The sequence below is a fragment of the Helicoverpa zea genome, chromosome 29 (genome assembly GCF_022581195.2).
Source record: "Helicoverpa zea isolate HzStark_Cry1AcR chromosome 29, ilHelZeax1.1, whole genome shotgun sequence".
Lineage (NCBI taxonomy): Eukaryota > Metazoa > Arthropoda > Insecta > Lepidoptera > Noctuidae > Helicoverpa > Helicoverpa zea.
This window is the reverse complement of record NC_061480.1, coordinates 2,717,497-2,733,132: the sequence shown is the minus strand read 5'-3', so window position 1 is coordinate 2,733,132 and position 15,636 is coordinate 2,717,497. Positions and strand designations below refer to the sequence as shown.

Below are 15,636 nucleotides of genomic sequence, written 5' to 3'. Positions count from 1 at the left end.
TCAGTTCCAATATTCTATCTATCTATTCTTTGCTTACTAGAGATAGGAATTTGACATTACGTACTATCAAAATTCTAACTCTTCATCAACATGGGGACAGAGTATTGGGATTGACCGTCAGTCCGATAAAAATAATGACGTTTTCACCGATATTAATGTCGTAAATTGCTTTCGTTTTACCATACATCTATATAGAAACGTTGATTACACTAGCTACATCTAAAACATTAAATAATTGGACCACAACCCTGGCTAGTGGAACAGTGGCTTAAATTGCAAATGGCGGCCTGAAAAACGTCATTATATTTCCCGGATTATAATAAAACTCTTATGGACATTCCATCGGAGAATTTTACAGTTAAAATACAGAATTTAGGCACCGTCTAATATTTATTTAAAGAGCTTTTTCGTCTGGTTCCCATTTCGAAAATAATTTTGGCGGCAAAAAGTTTTCTAGACTACATTACGAGGCTTGCCTTAATAAATTCGTTAATGCGATTTTTGAAGCAATTTGAAATGGAAATCAGATGTTTTTTTTATAATCTATGAACGAAGGGGACAGTGATATGTTGCTAGTTCACAAGTGCTTCTATTACTAAAATCACAACATACGATAGTTTTTAATACTTGTCAACAAATCCATATAAAAAGCGTTGCTTACCCTCCAGATTATTCCTTCGTTACAAAGCTCATGATTGAGCAATAATATATTTTTAATTACCCGAACAAAATAAATACACATGACCTAAGATTCTTGGAATAACATACATAGTTGACGACAACATCGCATGAAAACCATAATATTTTTAGGATTTCAAATCTCTTCACTCCCCACGATGCAGACACTATAGTTAGAAATTACAGCCTTACTACAAAAAATTAAATATCTGCTGAACACTTGTCTAAAAAAAGTGTTCCTGCCAAACGGTCCTTATTTCAACATCATAATTTGTCTTTTGTTTAGACCAGTGTACAACAGACGTTTTCAAGTTTTTGTGGTACGACGACGGTAAGTGTGTATCATAAGACTCATGGGACAGGAAAGTTATTCAAGGTAGAATTACACCAAACACGACAGTATAATATCATATCAAGGATCTGGGAAACACGACATATTTATTACATTTTGAAAGACAATTATAATTTTCGAAATTATCCCAAGCAAAATTCGACTTTTTTCGAGTCAATTCATCTGTATTTTCAACCAAAATTACTTCTTATTTTTTTAATAAAATCTGCCTACGAAGCCGATGCATGGGTCGCTTCATAAAAAGACCCGATTGGAAGCATTACGTTTGCAAACTCATAAAAAATCTTCAAAGCTTAATTTAACCAAGGAGAATGAAAATAAAAGAACAAAAAATACATTAGCAGTGCATTTAATAAAATAAAACGACTGAGCACATCAAGGCGGACTGAAATACCGACGAGACGCTGACGCATGACATTTCAAACAGGGTTGCCAGACGACAAAAAAAACTAAAATGGTAGAATTTAAAAACAAGTTTAGGTTAAAAAATACTTTATATGCTACATTATTCTTTGTTCTAAGGCCATGTTTTTAGCGTCTCGATCGGTCACCAGTAAATTACACTTCTATGTATTACAATGCTTTGGTAAAATGGCTGGCGGACACGGAAAGCGACCTCACCACGGAACGCGACAATTTTGCGGTTAGCAACACCTGTCAATGTCACTATGACATAACCGACACCTGTCAACATCACCGCGCTGACACATGTCAACGTCACTTGATCTCACTGACAACTGTCACTTCGAAAAACGGAATTTTTAGATTAAACAGGTTTTGTAACTTGTCAATGTCAGATATGACAGCTGTCAACATGCAAGCTTAGAAGGTGGTGAAAACTGTTATACAACGCAAGATTATAGACAATAATAAGTAATATAATATAAAGAGTTTAAAATATAAAGTGAAATACATATTGAGCAACAAAAAGTTGGATCGACAGCTGTTATAGCATGATACAATATGCTTTCTTTGCCTTACAAAATCTCTGACACAATTATGAGCTTATTTTGTTTAAAACACGTTCCTAATATCTTATCTGTTGATATGTATACTAGAAATAGAATCAACAGATAGATTATTGGAAGCGGCCGATAGAAGTTCTTATTCCTTAGTGTTAGATTAAAATAAATTTCCTTCGTTATTGATGATTATCGAATAATTCATAGAAAAACTGTCGATCCGTTAGTTAACAAATATAAAACATAACCAGGCGTGAACAAAACCCTATACTATCATGGAAGAAGCCTAACAGTCGTACGAGCGACAGTGGCGCAACAATCGCCCAACTATCGCCCTACAGTTGGGCAACAGTTGCGCTACAAAAAGTTGCTGTGCCACTGCCGTGTACGCTAAGCCTTAACGTATAGAAAAAATGCACGTTAAAAATTTACTCTAACAAGAACTAAACTAAAAAGTAACTAACTATATAATGTAGAGGAATCGAGGCGGGAGCAGTCAGGGAATATATAATAATAAGTAGTTTAAAAAAACCGTTTTTCTTTTAACTTTGAAAATTGCTTGATTAATACAGTAAAAGTGTGCTATCATTGGTCGATTTTTTCTTACCAAACTTAATTTCATTTATAAGATTTCAAAACATCATATTTTCATGTAATTTTTATTCTATTGCTTCCCTTAATTACTCATAACCTCGCAGGTATAGACACAAGTACATATTGCATTTTATTCTTAAGTATACACGAACCTCCTCTTTGAAAAGTAGGTAAAAAAAGTGAAAAACTTCAGTTCAAATTTTTGGTAGGTTCATAAAAGAACAAAAAAGCTCGTCTATGCTCATTGTGAGTGAGTGACATTATTACCAACTTTAGTAGTAAGCTTTCATTCCCTAATTAATGTTCCTGTTACAGCCTTTTCATCGTCCCACTGCTGGGCTGCGGCCTCCTCTCACACGGAGAAGGATTGAGCGTTAATCACCACGCTTGCTCAATGCAGGTTGCTGATTTCAGACTTTATAGTCCAGGTTTCCTCAAGATGTTTTCCTTCACCTTTTTATCGGTGGTGTCTAAGATTACTTACAAAGTACATACAAACTTAGAAAAGTTGTATTGGTACTTGCCTGACCGTACTCGAGAGGTTGGTTCTTTACCCACTAGGCCACCACGACTCCCTATCTACTATTCGATATTATTTGAAATTGTTCCCTAAAATAAGTGAAATAATATATTTTTCGTGTTATATACTTAGTTTAAGATACATTATGTACTCGTGTATATAGAAAAGGGTGTAAAATATACAAAAAACAGCGCGGAGAGACCGCATCGGAAGCGACTTGACATGGCACACAGCGAGAGCGACCAACTGTTTATATTAAATATCTATCTATATGAAAAAGTCGTGTTAACAACTCAAGAATGACTGATTAAATGGTAAGGTAGCTTAAATTAGACCTGGGAGAAGGACATAATGTGGTCGTCTCCATAACGAACAGTTAACTAACGAGGCGTTCGGGTTCCTGGAGATATTTATCGAAGAATTTTGCTTTTACAAAAAAGTGGGCGGGGTCCTAAAGGCGTATAAGGGCGTTCCTTTTTTCGTTTTGAGGGTCTTAGAAACTTACGAAAGGAAGCCTAGAGTCTGGAAGTTGTCGGTATTACACACCCGTGCCTGGGAGGGCACGTTAAGCGACCCCGAATGCTACTCAGTAGCAGTCGTTGTTACAATTCCACGTCAGAGGCCGTCAGGCGGATTTGAGAAAACTCTGACACTAGGGCTTGTTAGGTGATTAAACCTGCAGCTTAGTTTAAAAATTTGAAGATTATAAGATGCATATAAAACAGTCAGCCGCTAAACGCTCACATAACATAAAAAATAATTGTAATTACAAAATAATTATTGCATTTCGTCTACAAACAATTATGATACAAGCGAGATTTAAGAATATAAGGAAGTTTACAAACTTTGCAACATTCGACAAAAATACTTAGCAGGCGCGATTGAAACATTTAGAATAGGCATGGCGAAAAAATCATGAAAAAAAACTAATTAGTCTGTCTTTTAGATAAGCCTAAAATAATGGACGAGTATTTTTTCTTTTCTCTCACAAACAAATAACAACGAAGATATAACACGATTTAGTTTTTTGTTAAGTCACTTTTGGGTACAAATTTTACATAAGAGTGACGTAATACGGCCTACTCCCAACCTTTAATGCCTTATATCTGTGTAAATATATATGGCCTTACTACAAAAACTTTAACAACTGTTTTACACTTGTCTAAAAAAAATGTGGCTCCAAAATGAACCTTATGTCAACGTCATAATTTGACATTTTTTTAGACAAGTCTTAAACTGACGTTAAAAAGTTTTTGTGGTAAGACGGTTGATGTTTTATAAAAATAAAAAATACGTGTCCAATATTTTTTGGTAACCTTAAAGACGGACTAATTTGAATCACTATTTTTTAACCCTGTCATCACGCCTATTTAACCGAAAAACCGAAAAAAAAAACTTAAAGTAAATTGATAACAAATTGCACACTTCGATTTTGAAAAAACACGCATTCACCGACACAACAAAATAGTATGTAAAAACTATTATTACAAAAACAACAAAATACTAAACGTAGTAAAGGTACGATTTGCTGCTGCACGCGGCAGTTGCATGCAGAGCCAGCATTCAAAACGCACCTTTATAGAGGCGCAACTGTTGCGATACAATCGCGCTGCTTAGTCGCTCAGTGTGCAAATAACTATTGTACATTTCTGTTAGTCCAATTCAGTTAATAATAATCATATATAAGATTGTTATGGAATGAAAGATAGGCAAACAACTAGGACCAATAATTTTGCAAAAACTATACTGGGTGAAATTTTATTTTTTGGAAAAACTCTAGAATCTTATTAAGCTCATTCTAACAACATGTTTGTTCTTTTACGACATACCTCGAAAATTACTAGTTACCGAGTTATAGAAGGTTAAAAAAAAATAAAGGCCTATATTTATACACCCATATATTTTCTTGTAAAATTATCAAACCAAGACTATATGTAGTACGTTTAATAAGAAAAAACATTGGCTAGCAACACTAATAGAATACCTCACCGGCGCTCCGATACGAATATAACGAAAAACACGAAAATTTCATATAAAAACAACAATTTCATTTAAAGTGAATAAAAAAAAAACACAAACTATATTAAAATATGCCAAAAATTAGACAAAAAAAATTGCGATTAAATCAAGTTTTTTTTCGGATATCAGAAAAAAAATGCTTACTAATAATAAAATTTCATCAATATCCAATAAAATAAAAATACGCCATTTTGTTTTCGTATCGAAGCGCCTTAGCACACATGCATAACACACACACAAGCATATACCGATTGAATAACGCGACACCACACTTTTGTATACCTGTATACTAAATCGAATTATTTTGTACTAGCTGAATTACCCCGTGGGAACTACTGCCCGTACCGGGATAAAATATAGCCTATGTTACTCGGGAAGAGTGTAGCGCCCCAACAGTGAAAGAATTTTTCATGGCGATTCTGTAGTTTCGGAGGTTTTAGGGTACAAACATACTATTTTTCTCTGTATTATATTATTAGTATAGATGATATGGTGGGTTTCCCTTGAATATGGATAACCTAATGATATAAGTATAGAGTCTGACAAAGGAATGAAATAGGGCACCATATTGTGCCAACCACAAGTAACTTTGTAAGTAGGCAATAAGATGAAGAATATATAGGTTAGTGGATAAAAAAGAACGAAATTTTATACAAAACTGACCAACTGGAGTTTCTTGCCCGTTCTTCTCCATAGGAAGCTACTTTTGGAATGGGCAACTAGAATCAAAATTATTTATATTTTTCACGTTTATAAGAACTTACCAAGGGGATGTTAAGCAGTAACAAGGCTTAAACAATTTTATTTATCGTTTTGGAAAGAAAGAAAGAAAAATCCGATACAAATTATCCAAATTCGATTTAGAATACACGTATACAAGACCAAGTCTTTATGTCATGACAACATTTGCATAGGACTTTGTAATTCTGAAGCAAAAAAAAAAACGTTATTATCACAAATAGAAGTTTTTAAAACAATAATAAGAATAACATAATCAATTGAACTATTATTTTACTGTTACAGCCTTTTTGTCGTCCCACTGCTGGGTTGCGGGCTCCTCTCACACGGAGAAGGATTGAGCATTAATCACCACGCTTGCTCAATGCGGGTTGCTGATTTCAGACATAGTCCATTATTTTAAGAGGTAGTTTATTTGTTTAATTAATATGTATTTGTGTAACATCCTATCAAGATTGTGTACCTTGAATTAACTGCCTATAATTTCATTGAAAAATCCAAAAAAATACCTATTTCTCTATCTGTCTCCTGACATAAAATACTTGGTCACCAAGCGATTCACATACTATTCATATATTACATTCAACCTTCAAGCATTGATAAAGTAAATGGAAGACATAGCAATCTTAACATTCCTTGTGTGGTGTCTCGTTTTATAAAGAAATAAAATTATAACATTGTGAATAAATGGCATAAATATTTTATCTCACGACAGCAGGTGAGTCGTATTTGTGTATGTAAATATCGTGTGTGTCATTCCTAATCACATTTAATCCTATCACATATACTATATAATATTCTATGTCGAAATGTAAAAAAAAACCTTATTCATTCAGTAGTTTTCATAATTTACAACATCATGTGTAAAGCAGAGATAAAGTTTGGAGTATCGAATGTTTTGACCAGTTGACAGCTGTCAGTTTTCAAGGGAGAATTTCCGTTATTTGTAATGACTGACTTTATATGGTGTTCTAATTCTCACACATTTTTATTATAATTATTTACTTTGTTTGGAAAAAGTAATTTTTACGTATTTTTTTTTATGGTAATCGACATATATTCACCAGTATATTAACGTATTTAATTTAATGTGATTAGGTACGACACACTCTGTATATATGCATATTGTGTTTGTATGCTTAAGCTCGGGAGCGCTCAGTAATGGTCGAGTCGCTGAGTCATACAAACACAATATGTATGTACTTTTACACACCAGCATGGCTTAACCGCTTTCGTGTGATAAAACACCTATATATTTATTGTGTACTGATTAAACTAAGCTACCGTTCTTTCACTCATAGAAGACTGATAAAATATTACTTTTCTCAGTAACATCTATTTCACGACATGTTACTTCGTGTTTCGGAAGGCACGTTAAACTGTGGGTCCCGGCTGTCATTTGAACATCTTTGGCAGTCGTTACGGGTAAACAGAAGCCAGTAAGTCTGACAACCAGTTTTGAAATTGTATCAAGTTGCCCGGGTAATTGGGTTGAGGTGGTTAGATACCTATGTAAAACTTTGGAACTCAGCAACATTCTTGCATTGAGAAAAGACTAGGCAGATAGTGAAAGAGCGACAGCTTTTAAGTAAAAATCAGTACACAAATAAACGCCATTTTCTTCACAAAATTGTGTCTATTTGTCCCTCAGTGATAAAGCAAATACTAATAAAAAAATCTTTAAAACCATTTTTTTCTTAATTTAAAGAAAATGGGTCTCTAGAAGTTGGTGATTCCTACACCCGTGAATCGTGTCGCACGTTAGGGTCCGTTCAGACAGATCGGAGAGCAGAGCAAATTTTTAACACATTGAAAATTAAGTACTTAGTATTTGAAGTAAGGTTTATTTTTGCATGCGCACTGCTTTTTTCATTGAGAATGCTCGAAACCGCTTGGTGTGAAATAATAAGAGGAGCCGACCGGCTCCGATCGTGTATTTTTTCTTGACGTTTGGCTCCGTTTGCATGCTCTTTAATGCTCGTGCAGCCGATCGGCTCCAGTCTGTGTGAAAAGAAAAATGCGCGCCGATGCTCGACTCGAAATGCGATCCGACCCGGTCTATCTGAACGGACCCTTAATGTCGGTCCTGCTTGTGATCTCTCTCCGGTGGTGTCGGCTTGTCGTCGCATCGCGCCATGAGAGTGAAGGAGTAGTGAGTGCACCGCAGTACAAGCTAATGTGCGTGCACTGTAATATGTCCTGCGCAGCTGGCTGGCTGGGTGTCTTTATTTAAACGAAATTTTGTTAGAACTGATATGCAACTAATTAGCACGTAGATGAAGATATATACTATAATAGATAGAAGATAATTACTTTTTTATTAAAAAGTTTAAATATTGTACTACTCAAATGTTCTCGGTCAAATGAATAGATACTCTTATTTATTACAATCTAGAATTAATTGATAATCAAGAATTCTTAAAGCTTGTATATGGTCCGACTTTTGACACCCCACGGAAAAGTAAAATTTGGATAAAAAACTATTTAAAAAAAAAAATTATACTCAAGAACTAATTTGAAAAGGTAAGAATGGCGATTATGATATTTTTTAGACTTTTCACTAGTAGTGCAAATCACACGAGGGACGTATTGGAGCTAATATGTGTTTTATTTCAACAGTAATAGATATTATATTGCACGAGCAAACCAAACCGCCGCGCTGTTGGCGCCCAACTGGGCCAAGAGGTTGCTGTAGATAAAACACGTTAAATATTATGGAGTAGTTTTCCCAGAAATATATAAAAATATTGAGTGTTTTTGTTTGAACGTACTAATCTAAGGAACCACTGGTCCGATTTGAAAAATTGATACAGTGTCAGATAGCCCATTTATAGAGGAAGGTTACTTTTTCCACCGCTTGCAGTTGCACCTATATCCCGTGGGAACTATTCCACGTATACAGATAAAAGGCTCGAGCAGACCGGATGCGTATGCGAAGACGTGCACGTGCACGTACCACTGAGTTGTAATGTATGGAAATGTATGAGACAGGCCACACCGCTTGCGTAACGGCGCGCACGTCTACGCTACGTAAGCGGTGTGGCCGGTCTCATACATTTCTATACATTACAACTCAGTGGTACGTGCACGTGTACGCTTACGTCTACGCATACGCATCCGGTCTGCTCGAGCCTAAAAAGCCTATAGCCTTCTTTGATAAATAAGCTCTCTAACACTGAAAGATTTTTCTAATACGGTCCAATAGTTACTGAAATTACCGCATTCAAACAAACCAACTCTTCAGCTTTACAATACAATTAATTCTTTACTTAAATACAAATAAAAATTAATTGACATTTGGACACATGTTAAGTAGTTTTTTTGCTACATACAACCTCTCCGCCCGTATCCGTCTACAAACCGAATGTTTATAAGGTAGAATGCATTGGAAGTGCGACTATTTAATTAATGATATTTTAAAAGCCGATATTTCAAACACCAGATAACTTCTATCTGAAGAATCTATATATTACAGCCTTTTTATCGTCCCACTGCTGGGCTGCGGCCTCCTCTCACACGGAGAAGGATTGAGCGTTAATCACCATGCTTGCTCAATGCGGGTTACTGATTTCGGACTATATAGTCCAGGTTTCCTCAAGATGTTTTCCTTCGCCTTTTTATCAGCCATTGGCGTCTAAGATATACTTAGAAGTACATAAAAACTCATATTTTATCAATTTGAAGAATATATTAGAAGTTTCGACAGCTTTTGTAAAGAAAATACGCTATATCTATTCCTCAGATAGAAGTTAACTGATGATTGAGAGACCGGCCGTTATATGAAATAAGCAGGCAAAAGGGTAGGTGTTATTAAAAAAAACAAATGCATGCCTAGCGAATTATTATTATTTCGGTGTTTTTTATGCTCTGTATGTCGAGATAGAATATTAATTGTAAATAGAAGCCGACCCCAACATAGTTGGAAAAAGGCTAGGTGAATAAAAGGGTTTATTAAGAGTGTCTATGGAGATTCTTGCCGGTTCTTCTCCATGAGACCCAACTCTTTGCAACTATGCAACTAGCTTGATTTTTCATAGTACTAGGTACTTAAGACGGGACCCTATTACTAAAACCTGCATGATTTGAATCGACCTTATGTAATTTTGTTCTAGAAAATCTATTAACGTCACTCGAAATCCAATATGGCGGACATTTTACGGAGTTTTGAATTACAAAACGTTTTAATTTTTTTTAAGCATTATTACTTAAACATTTTTGGAATTATCAATAGACATGAATGAAGACAAAGTTATTGAGTACCTCCTTTTTGGGAACTCGGTTAAACCCAACACACAGAGCACGAAAAAACCCAAAAAAACCCACACACCAGCGTCTCAGTATACTCAAAAAACTAAACCGTACCTAATTTATTTATAGTAAGAGTCACACAACTAACATAACCTAAGTTTATATTATATACAGGCACCGCCGACTAAACAAACAAACTATATATTTATTATTATTATGTATACGTCGTGGTTAGGGTACCTACCACACGGTAACTAATTTAACTCGGTTTCCGAACGATACTATGACATTTTTTGAACATTCTGTATATTTTAAGTTATGTTAAGAAAACATCCACCTGTATATTAATCTTAAACAGACTGAAAAGTCCACGCTGTATACAAAAATTACATAGCACGAAAAAAATCAGCCTGTATACGAAAAATACACAAATTGAAAATTCAACATACTGTATAAACAACTCATATACATGATGTTTCAATTTAGAAAGTCCAAAAAAATCATAATATCATTCAAACCCCGATATTCGGTATTAAGACAAGTACACACTTAATGTAAGACCATTCAGGTCTGAAATTTCAATTTTCGTGTACACAACAAGGATTAATATTGACACTTGTGTCAGACACACATGACAGACTTGACACTGCGACATTCGCTGCTGAAACTTAACATATAGAAGTGACATTTAGGTAATTTAAATAAATTGAAAAAATATTCCGACGAATTTTTAAAACGTCACGAAATCCAAAATGGCAGACATTTTAAGGAGTTTACAATAAAAACGTTTTCATGTTTTTAAGCATTATTATTTGGTATTATTAGCGTACATGAAAGTATCTTAAGAAAAAAAAACCGAATTGAGAACGTCTTCCTTTTTGGGAATTCGGTAAAAAATGGTGTTAAAAATGTATTCGTCACTATGTCGACGGATCTCCGAAATTGTCACTTCTACATCATAATATGGATGTTTCTTATGCATACAACATAGTTACAAGTTATCTGGTCACGACGATGACGAGTAGTTTACAAAGTTCGTCACAATGATGACGAGTAGGGATCGCAATGTCCAGTTATCTGGTCACAACGATGACAAGTAACAGTATGCAAAACTTGTGTCTTACGCGTATAACATAGCTTTAAGTTATCCGGGTGCGAGGATGATGACGAGTAGCAGTGCACAATTTGTCCGTCTGTGCGTTTGTGTGTCGAGTCACTCGGCATTGTTGAAGTATTCTGACGCGTTGCCGCGGCAAATTGGACACGTTCTGTTTGACTGTAAACAAGGAAATAAGATGTTAATCAAAGAAACAAAGAAAATTGTTTTTACTGTGTGATATTAACATATTTATCATTGAAAAAAAAAACATTTGGGGTAACATATGTTAACAAAACGGGTAATTCAAAAGAAACATAATTAAGTTAGTCATTTCGTATGTTCCAAGTTTAAGACTGACATCAAATAATTTGACAGCTTTATATAAGAAAAGTATTAACATCCTACTTATTAAAGAAATGTTATTATTCTATCTCCGAATTTATAAGTGATAAAATAGACATTGTATAGCATCCAATTTTAATATTATAATTAGCCGAATGCATTAACGTAGTTAACCTATTCTATTGTAATTAATCAAAGTTCCTAATTTTGCATGCCTAAGTTAAGGTAGAATGTACAAGGATCGCCAATTGCATTTTTTGTAACATCTGTATTTATATTGTACCTACATTCCGTTGCAAATAAACTATTTCTATTCTATTCTATTCTTAGGCAAACATAAAATTGTTTAGTTTTGATTTTGATGAAAGAACCACCCTGTATATTTGATGTAATGCGGGTCATATTGAAATTATGACTTCAATATAATATAGATTTAAGAGGTTTCAAGTACTTCTTTTTTAACGTACTCTGGTAAAATATCTCCGATTCTATACGTAACATATCGTCTACTTAGCCAGACCTGGGCATAGAACTCGATCAACAAAGACCCGAGTATGGAATCCGATTCACACCAACATCAATCAGTCAGTCTCCCTCTAAAACGACGAAATAACCTAAAAACACTAGGCCAACTCACCCGCAACCACTTATCGACACATTTGGCGTGGAATTCGTGAGCACACGGCAACACCCGCAGCGTCTGCCGGGACTCGAACTCGCACATGCAGACCACACAGCTGGTCTGTTCACCCCTGTGGAGTAATAGTTATATTGTTTATTTATTAGACAAAATACAGGCCTTGTTGAGTCGTCCCACTCGCTTCAACTGCGTCCACGACAAGTGGGGGCGACTGTGACGTCGTGGTACCACGGCTCGCCGCGTATGCGCCGAGTCCAGAGGTATAAACCTTGCTTATGCGCACCGGCCGCGCGCACGCGGTCTTTAATTCTTATTTGCTTAATTGTATCATATTGTTATATTTAAAGTCATTATACGTATTCACATGTTATACAGTCCACTCTTATTATTTACTCCACCTGCTGAGCTATCGTCGCAACAGGCCTGTTGTGGGTTCTGTTAGTAAAACCTAACTTATAATTTAGATAAAAGTACTTCTACAGATTTTATCTCGATTATATTTATACTATTTACAAATCCAAGTCCAAAACTGTTAGACCTAAGGATACAGTGAGCTCAATAATCAACAAAATGTAGGGTAACTGTGTAACTACAATATCAAGACCACAAACACCTCAGTCTGTCCGTGACCATGGTGATTTTGTTTGTTTGTTTGAACGCGCTAATCTCAGGAACTACTGGTCCGATTTGAAAATTTCTTTCAGTGTTAGATAGCCCATTTATCGAGGAAGGCTATAGGCTACTTTTTATCCCGGTACGGGAAGTAGTTCTCACGGGATGCGGGCGAAACCGCTGGCAGAAGCTAGTATATAATATGAAAGCGTAAAATTCGTAACTCGTTGGTCAAGTGGTCGCAAGCGCGACTGCTATGCTTGAGGTCTCTCTGGTTCAATTTCAGGGTCGGCCCCAAATAGCTTCGTGGGTTTTAGAAACGTTCACAAAGCAGTCCGTAGTCTGGAAGTTGGTGATTGATACACCCGTGCATCAGAAAGCAGGTTTATGTCAGTCGTACTAAGGATCTCTCTGCGCAAATGCTTGTGCTCTATAATATGTCCTGCGCAGCTGGCTGATCTCCTTACATGAGAACAACCGTCGTAGCCGATAATCGGCTAGGAGGACATCATTCATAAACAATTTATTTATAATAGACCTCATATACGAACCTATGCGTAGCCGCAGCGAACTTGTAGCTCGGCAAGGCGTCAATCTCGTGACGCGCGAGGCCTCGCGGCTTGGCCTCGCCGAGGCGTTCCGCGAGGGACAGTAAGGCCTCGTAGTTTTCGGGCTCCGTTGAGTCCGTCCCTTCGTCGTTTGTGGTTCGGGCTTCCGCGTAGGGAGAGAGGGGGAACATTGCTAGGAGGTTTAGGAACACCTGAAAAAAAAAAGAATGGTGGTTAAAATGATTTATGTGGCTCGTGGCTTCGTTCATAGGGTTGCTATACACATACGCGGGCCGACATTATTCAGCACATCTGGGCGACAAAACCGAATATACAGGAATTAATTTTAAGCAGTGCACAAAAAAAAACTGGTGGTCCAGAATCATTAACAGAACATATCTGCATCATCAGTAAAAAAAAAAATATTTTTTTATCCGCCCTAAAATCAGCAAAATATGGATACCAACTATCCTTACGCGCTTGGAGCAGCGCTCGCGTCAGTAAACTGGTTTCGCCGTGCCTACTATGACGACTGTGTGGTTACAAAATAAACATCTATCGCTACTAATAACTATTCTTTTTTGTACAAAAACACAACAAAATAAAAATATACATACGTATCTATAAAACTTATTTAACTATAAGTTGACAAAGTTTGCGCAATGAATAAAATAAAATTCCTGTATGAAGATGAATACTCGGGAATCACTATGCGTTCGGCTGCCGAGTCTTAAGAACCGCTAGAGTCGACGCATGCCGTTCGGCTTTTAGCGATCAAGGTAGTTCTTGATCGGCACAAACCGACCAAATGTAGCTAATATGATTAATATGTATCAAATGTAGCCGACCAAATATTGCTTTGGATCGGCTTTGTTGTTCAACATATAGTTATCGGCACGAATCTTGAGCTCTGACCTTCACCTGCGCAGAAGTGATTTATTGGGTCCCTTTTGTGGTATGAAGTGAGGCGCGGGGGCGGGCTAAAGCGGTGATTGGCCCGCAGTGCATCGCGTCATAGCCGTCACTCGGGATTGGTTCTTTGCTAATAAATCACTTCTGCGCAGATGTAGGTCAGAGCTCAAGATTCGTGCCGATAACTATACCTATATACTGCCGAACCGACAATGTACCCGATTATGTGTGTAGCACATCTTAGGTTCAAATTCAACATACACGTCCGTTTTTCAGGGTTCCGTACAACAAGAACTAATTACAAAAACTTCGCTATAACAGATAGGTATAATATGGGGAACAAAATTAATGAATATAAAACAATTATACACTTACAACATATGCATTTTCATCAGAAAAGTTCTTAACAAAACCATACACTCAAATATTACTCTTACACAACACAAACAAGTCACTCAACGAAGTACCCGGCGAGCAAGTCTATTAGTTTTACCAAAAATAAGAACAAATTATGGCAAAAAAATGCTCACATTTGAAGGAGCACAGCTATACAATAAAATACCTTCACGCATAAGAAACCTGCACTCATTCAACGCATTCAAAACTCAACTTTACAAATATTTACTAAATCTAAATCAAATACCCGAAAAATGAATGTGTTGAATGGGACTTGTTTATTGTCGTGTTTTGTCCAGATGTTGTCGAACCTAACCTTACCTACCTATGTTGTTATGTTCTCAAGTAAGTGACATGTATGTTATTATTGAGAATAAAGATTCTTTAAACCTAATAGCCGTTAGTCAGATAAAGCAACAGAGAGGAACAAACATTTATCACAATAATTTATTACTATTTATACACCTTCCTTCACCACCAATCATTTTATGTTTTTAGTAAAGACAGCTTTCCTTAAGCGAGCATTAAGCATCTCCCGAACCTTTTGCCAAGTATGTTGGGGTCGGCTTCCAGTCTAACTGGATGCAGCTGAGTACCAGTGTGCCACAAGGAGCGACTGCCCATCTGACCTCCTCAACCCAGTTACCTGGGCAACCTAATACTCCGCGGTAAGACTGGTTATCAGACTTTCTAGTTTCTCACTACCCGTAACGACTGCCAAAGATGTTCAAATAACGACCACCCCCAGCATGGAATATCTTTTAAGACTGCTCCGACCATTATTTTAGAATATGACATCATCCCAACATAATATCAAGCTTTTTAAATAAACCCTGCATATGATTACAAATTGCGACACCCAGGATAGTTATCAACAATCGGTAAATTCCCGTAACGGCGCAACTCATACCCGTTACCAGCCATTATGGCGCAAGCAAAACCCGTTATCACCACAATTAAGTTCAGTTAGCAACCA

At 36.3% G+C, this 15,636-nt stretch overlaps 1 protein-coding gene across 6 annotated transcripts in view; it reads right to left on the bottom strand.

Annotated features, from left to right (window-relative positions):
• Positions 1-1,363: 1,363 nt before the first annotated feature.
• Positions 1,364-15,636, bottom strand: part of LOC124644127 (E3 ubiquitin-protein ligase RNF38) — a 72,537-nt gene continuing 58,264 nt past the window's right edge. For all 6 annotated transcript variants that reach the window (XM_047183353.1, XM_047183351.1, XM_047183352.1 and 3 more), the window contains 3 exons: positions 13,356-13,564; positions 12,190-12,304; positions 1,364-11,387 (listed from right to left, as the gene is read on the bottom strand). In XM_047183353.1, coding sequence (XP_047039309.1) covers positions 11,325-11,387; positions 12,190-12,304; positions 13,356-13,564 — 387 coding nt within the window. In that variant the 3' untranslated portion in view covers positions 1,364-11,324. The remainder of the gene's footprint in view (positions 11,388-12,189; positions 12,305-13,355; positions 13,565-15,636) is intronic.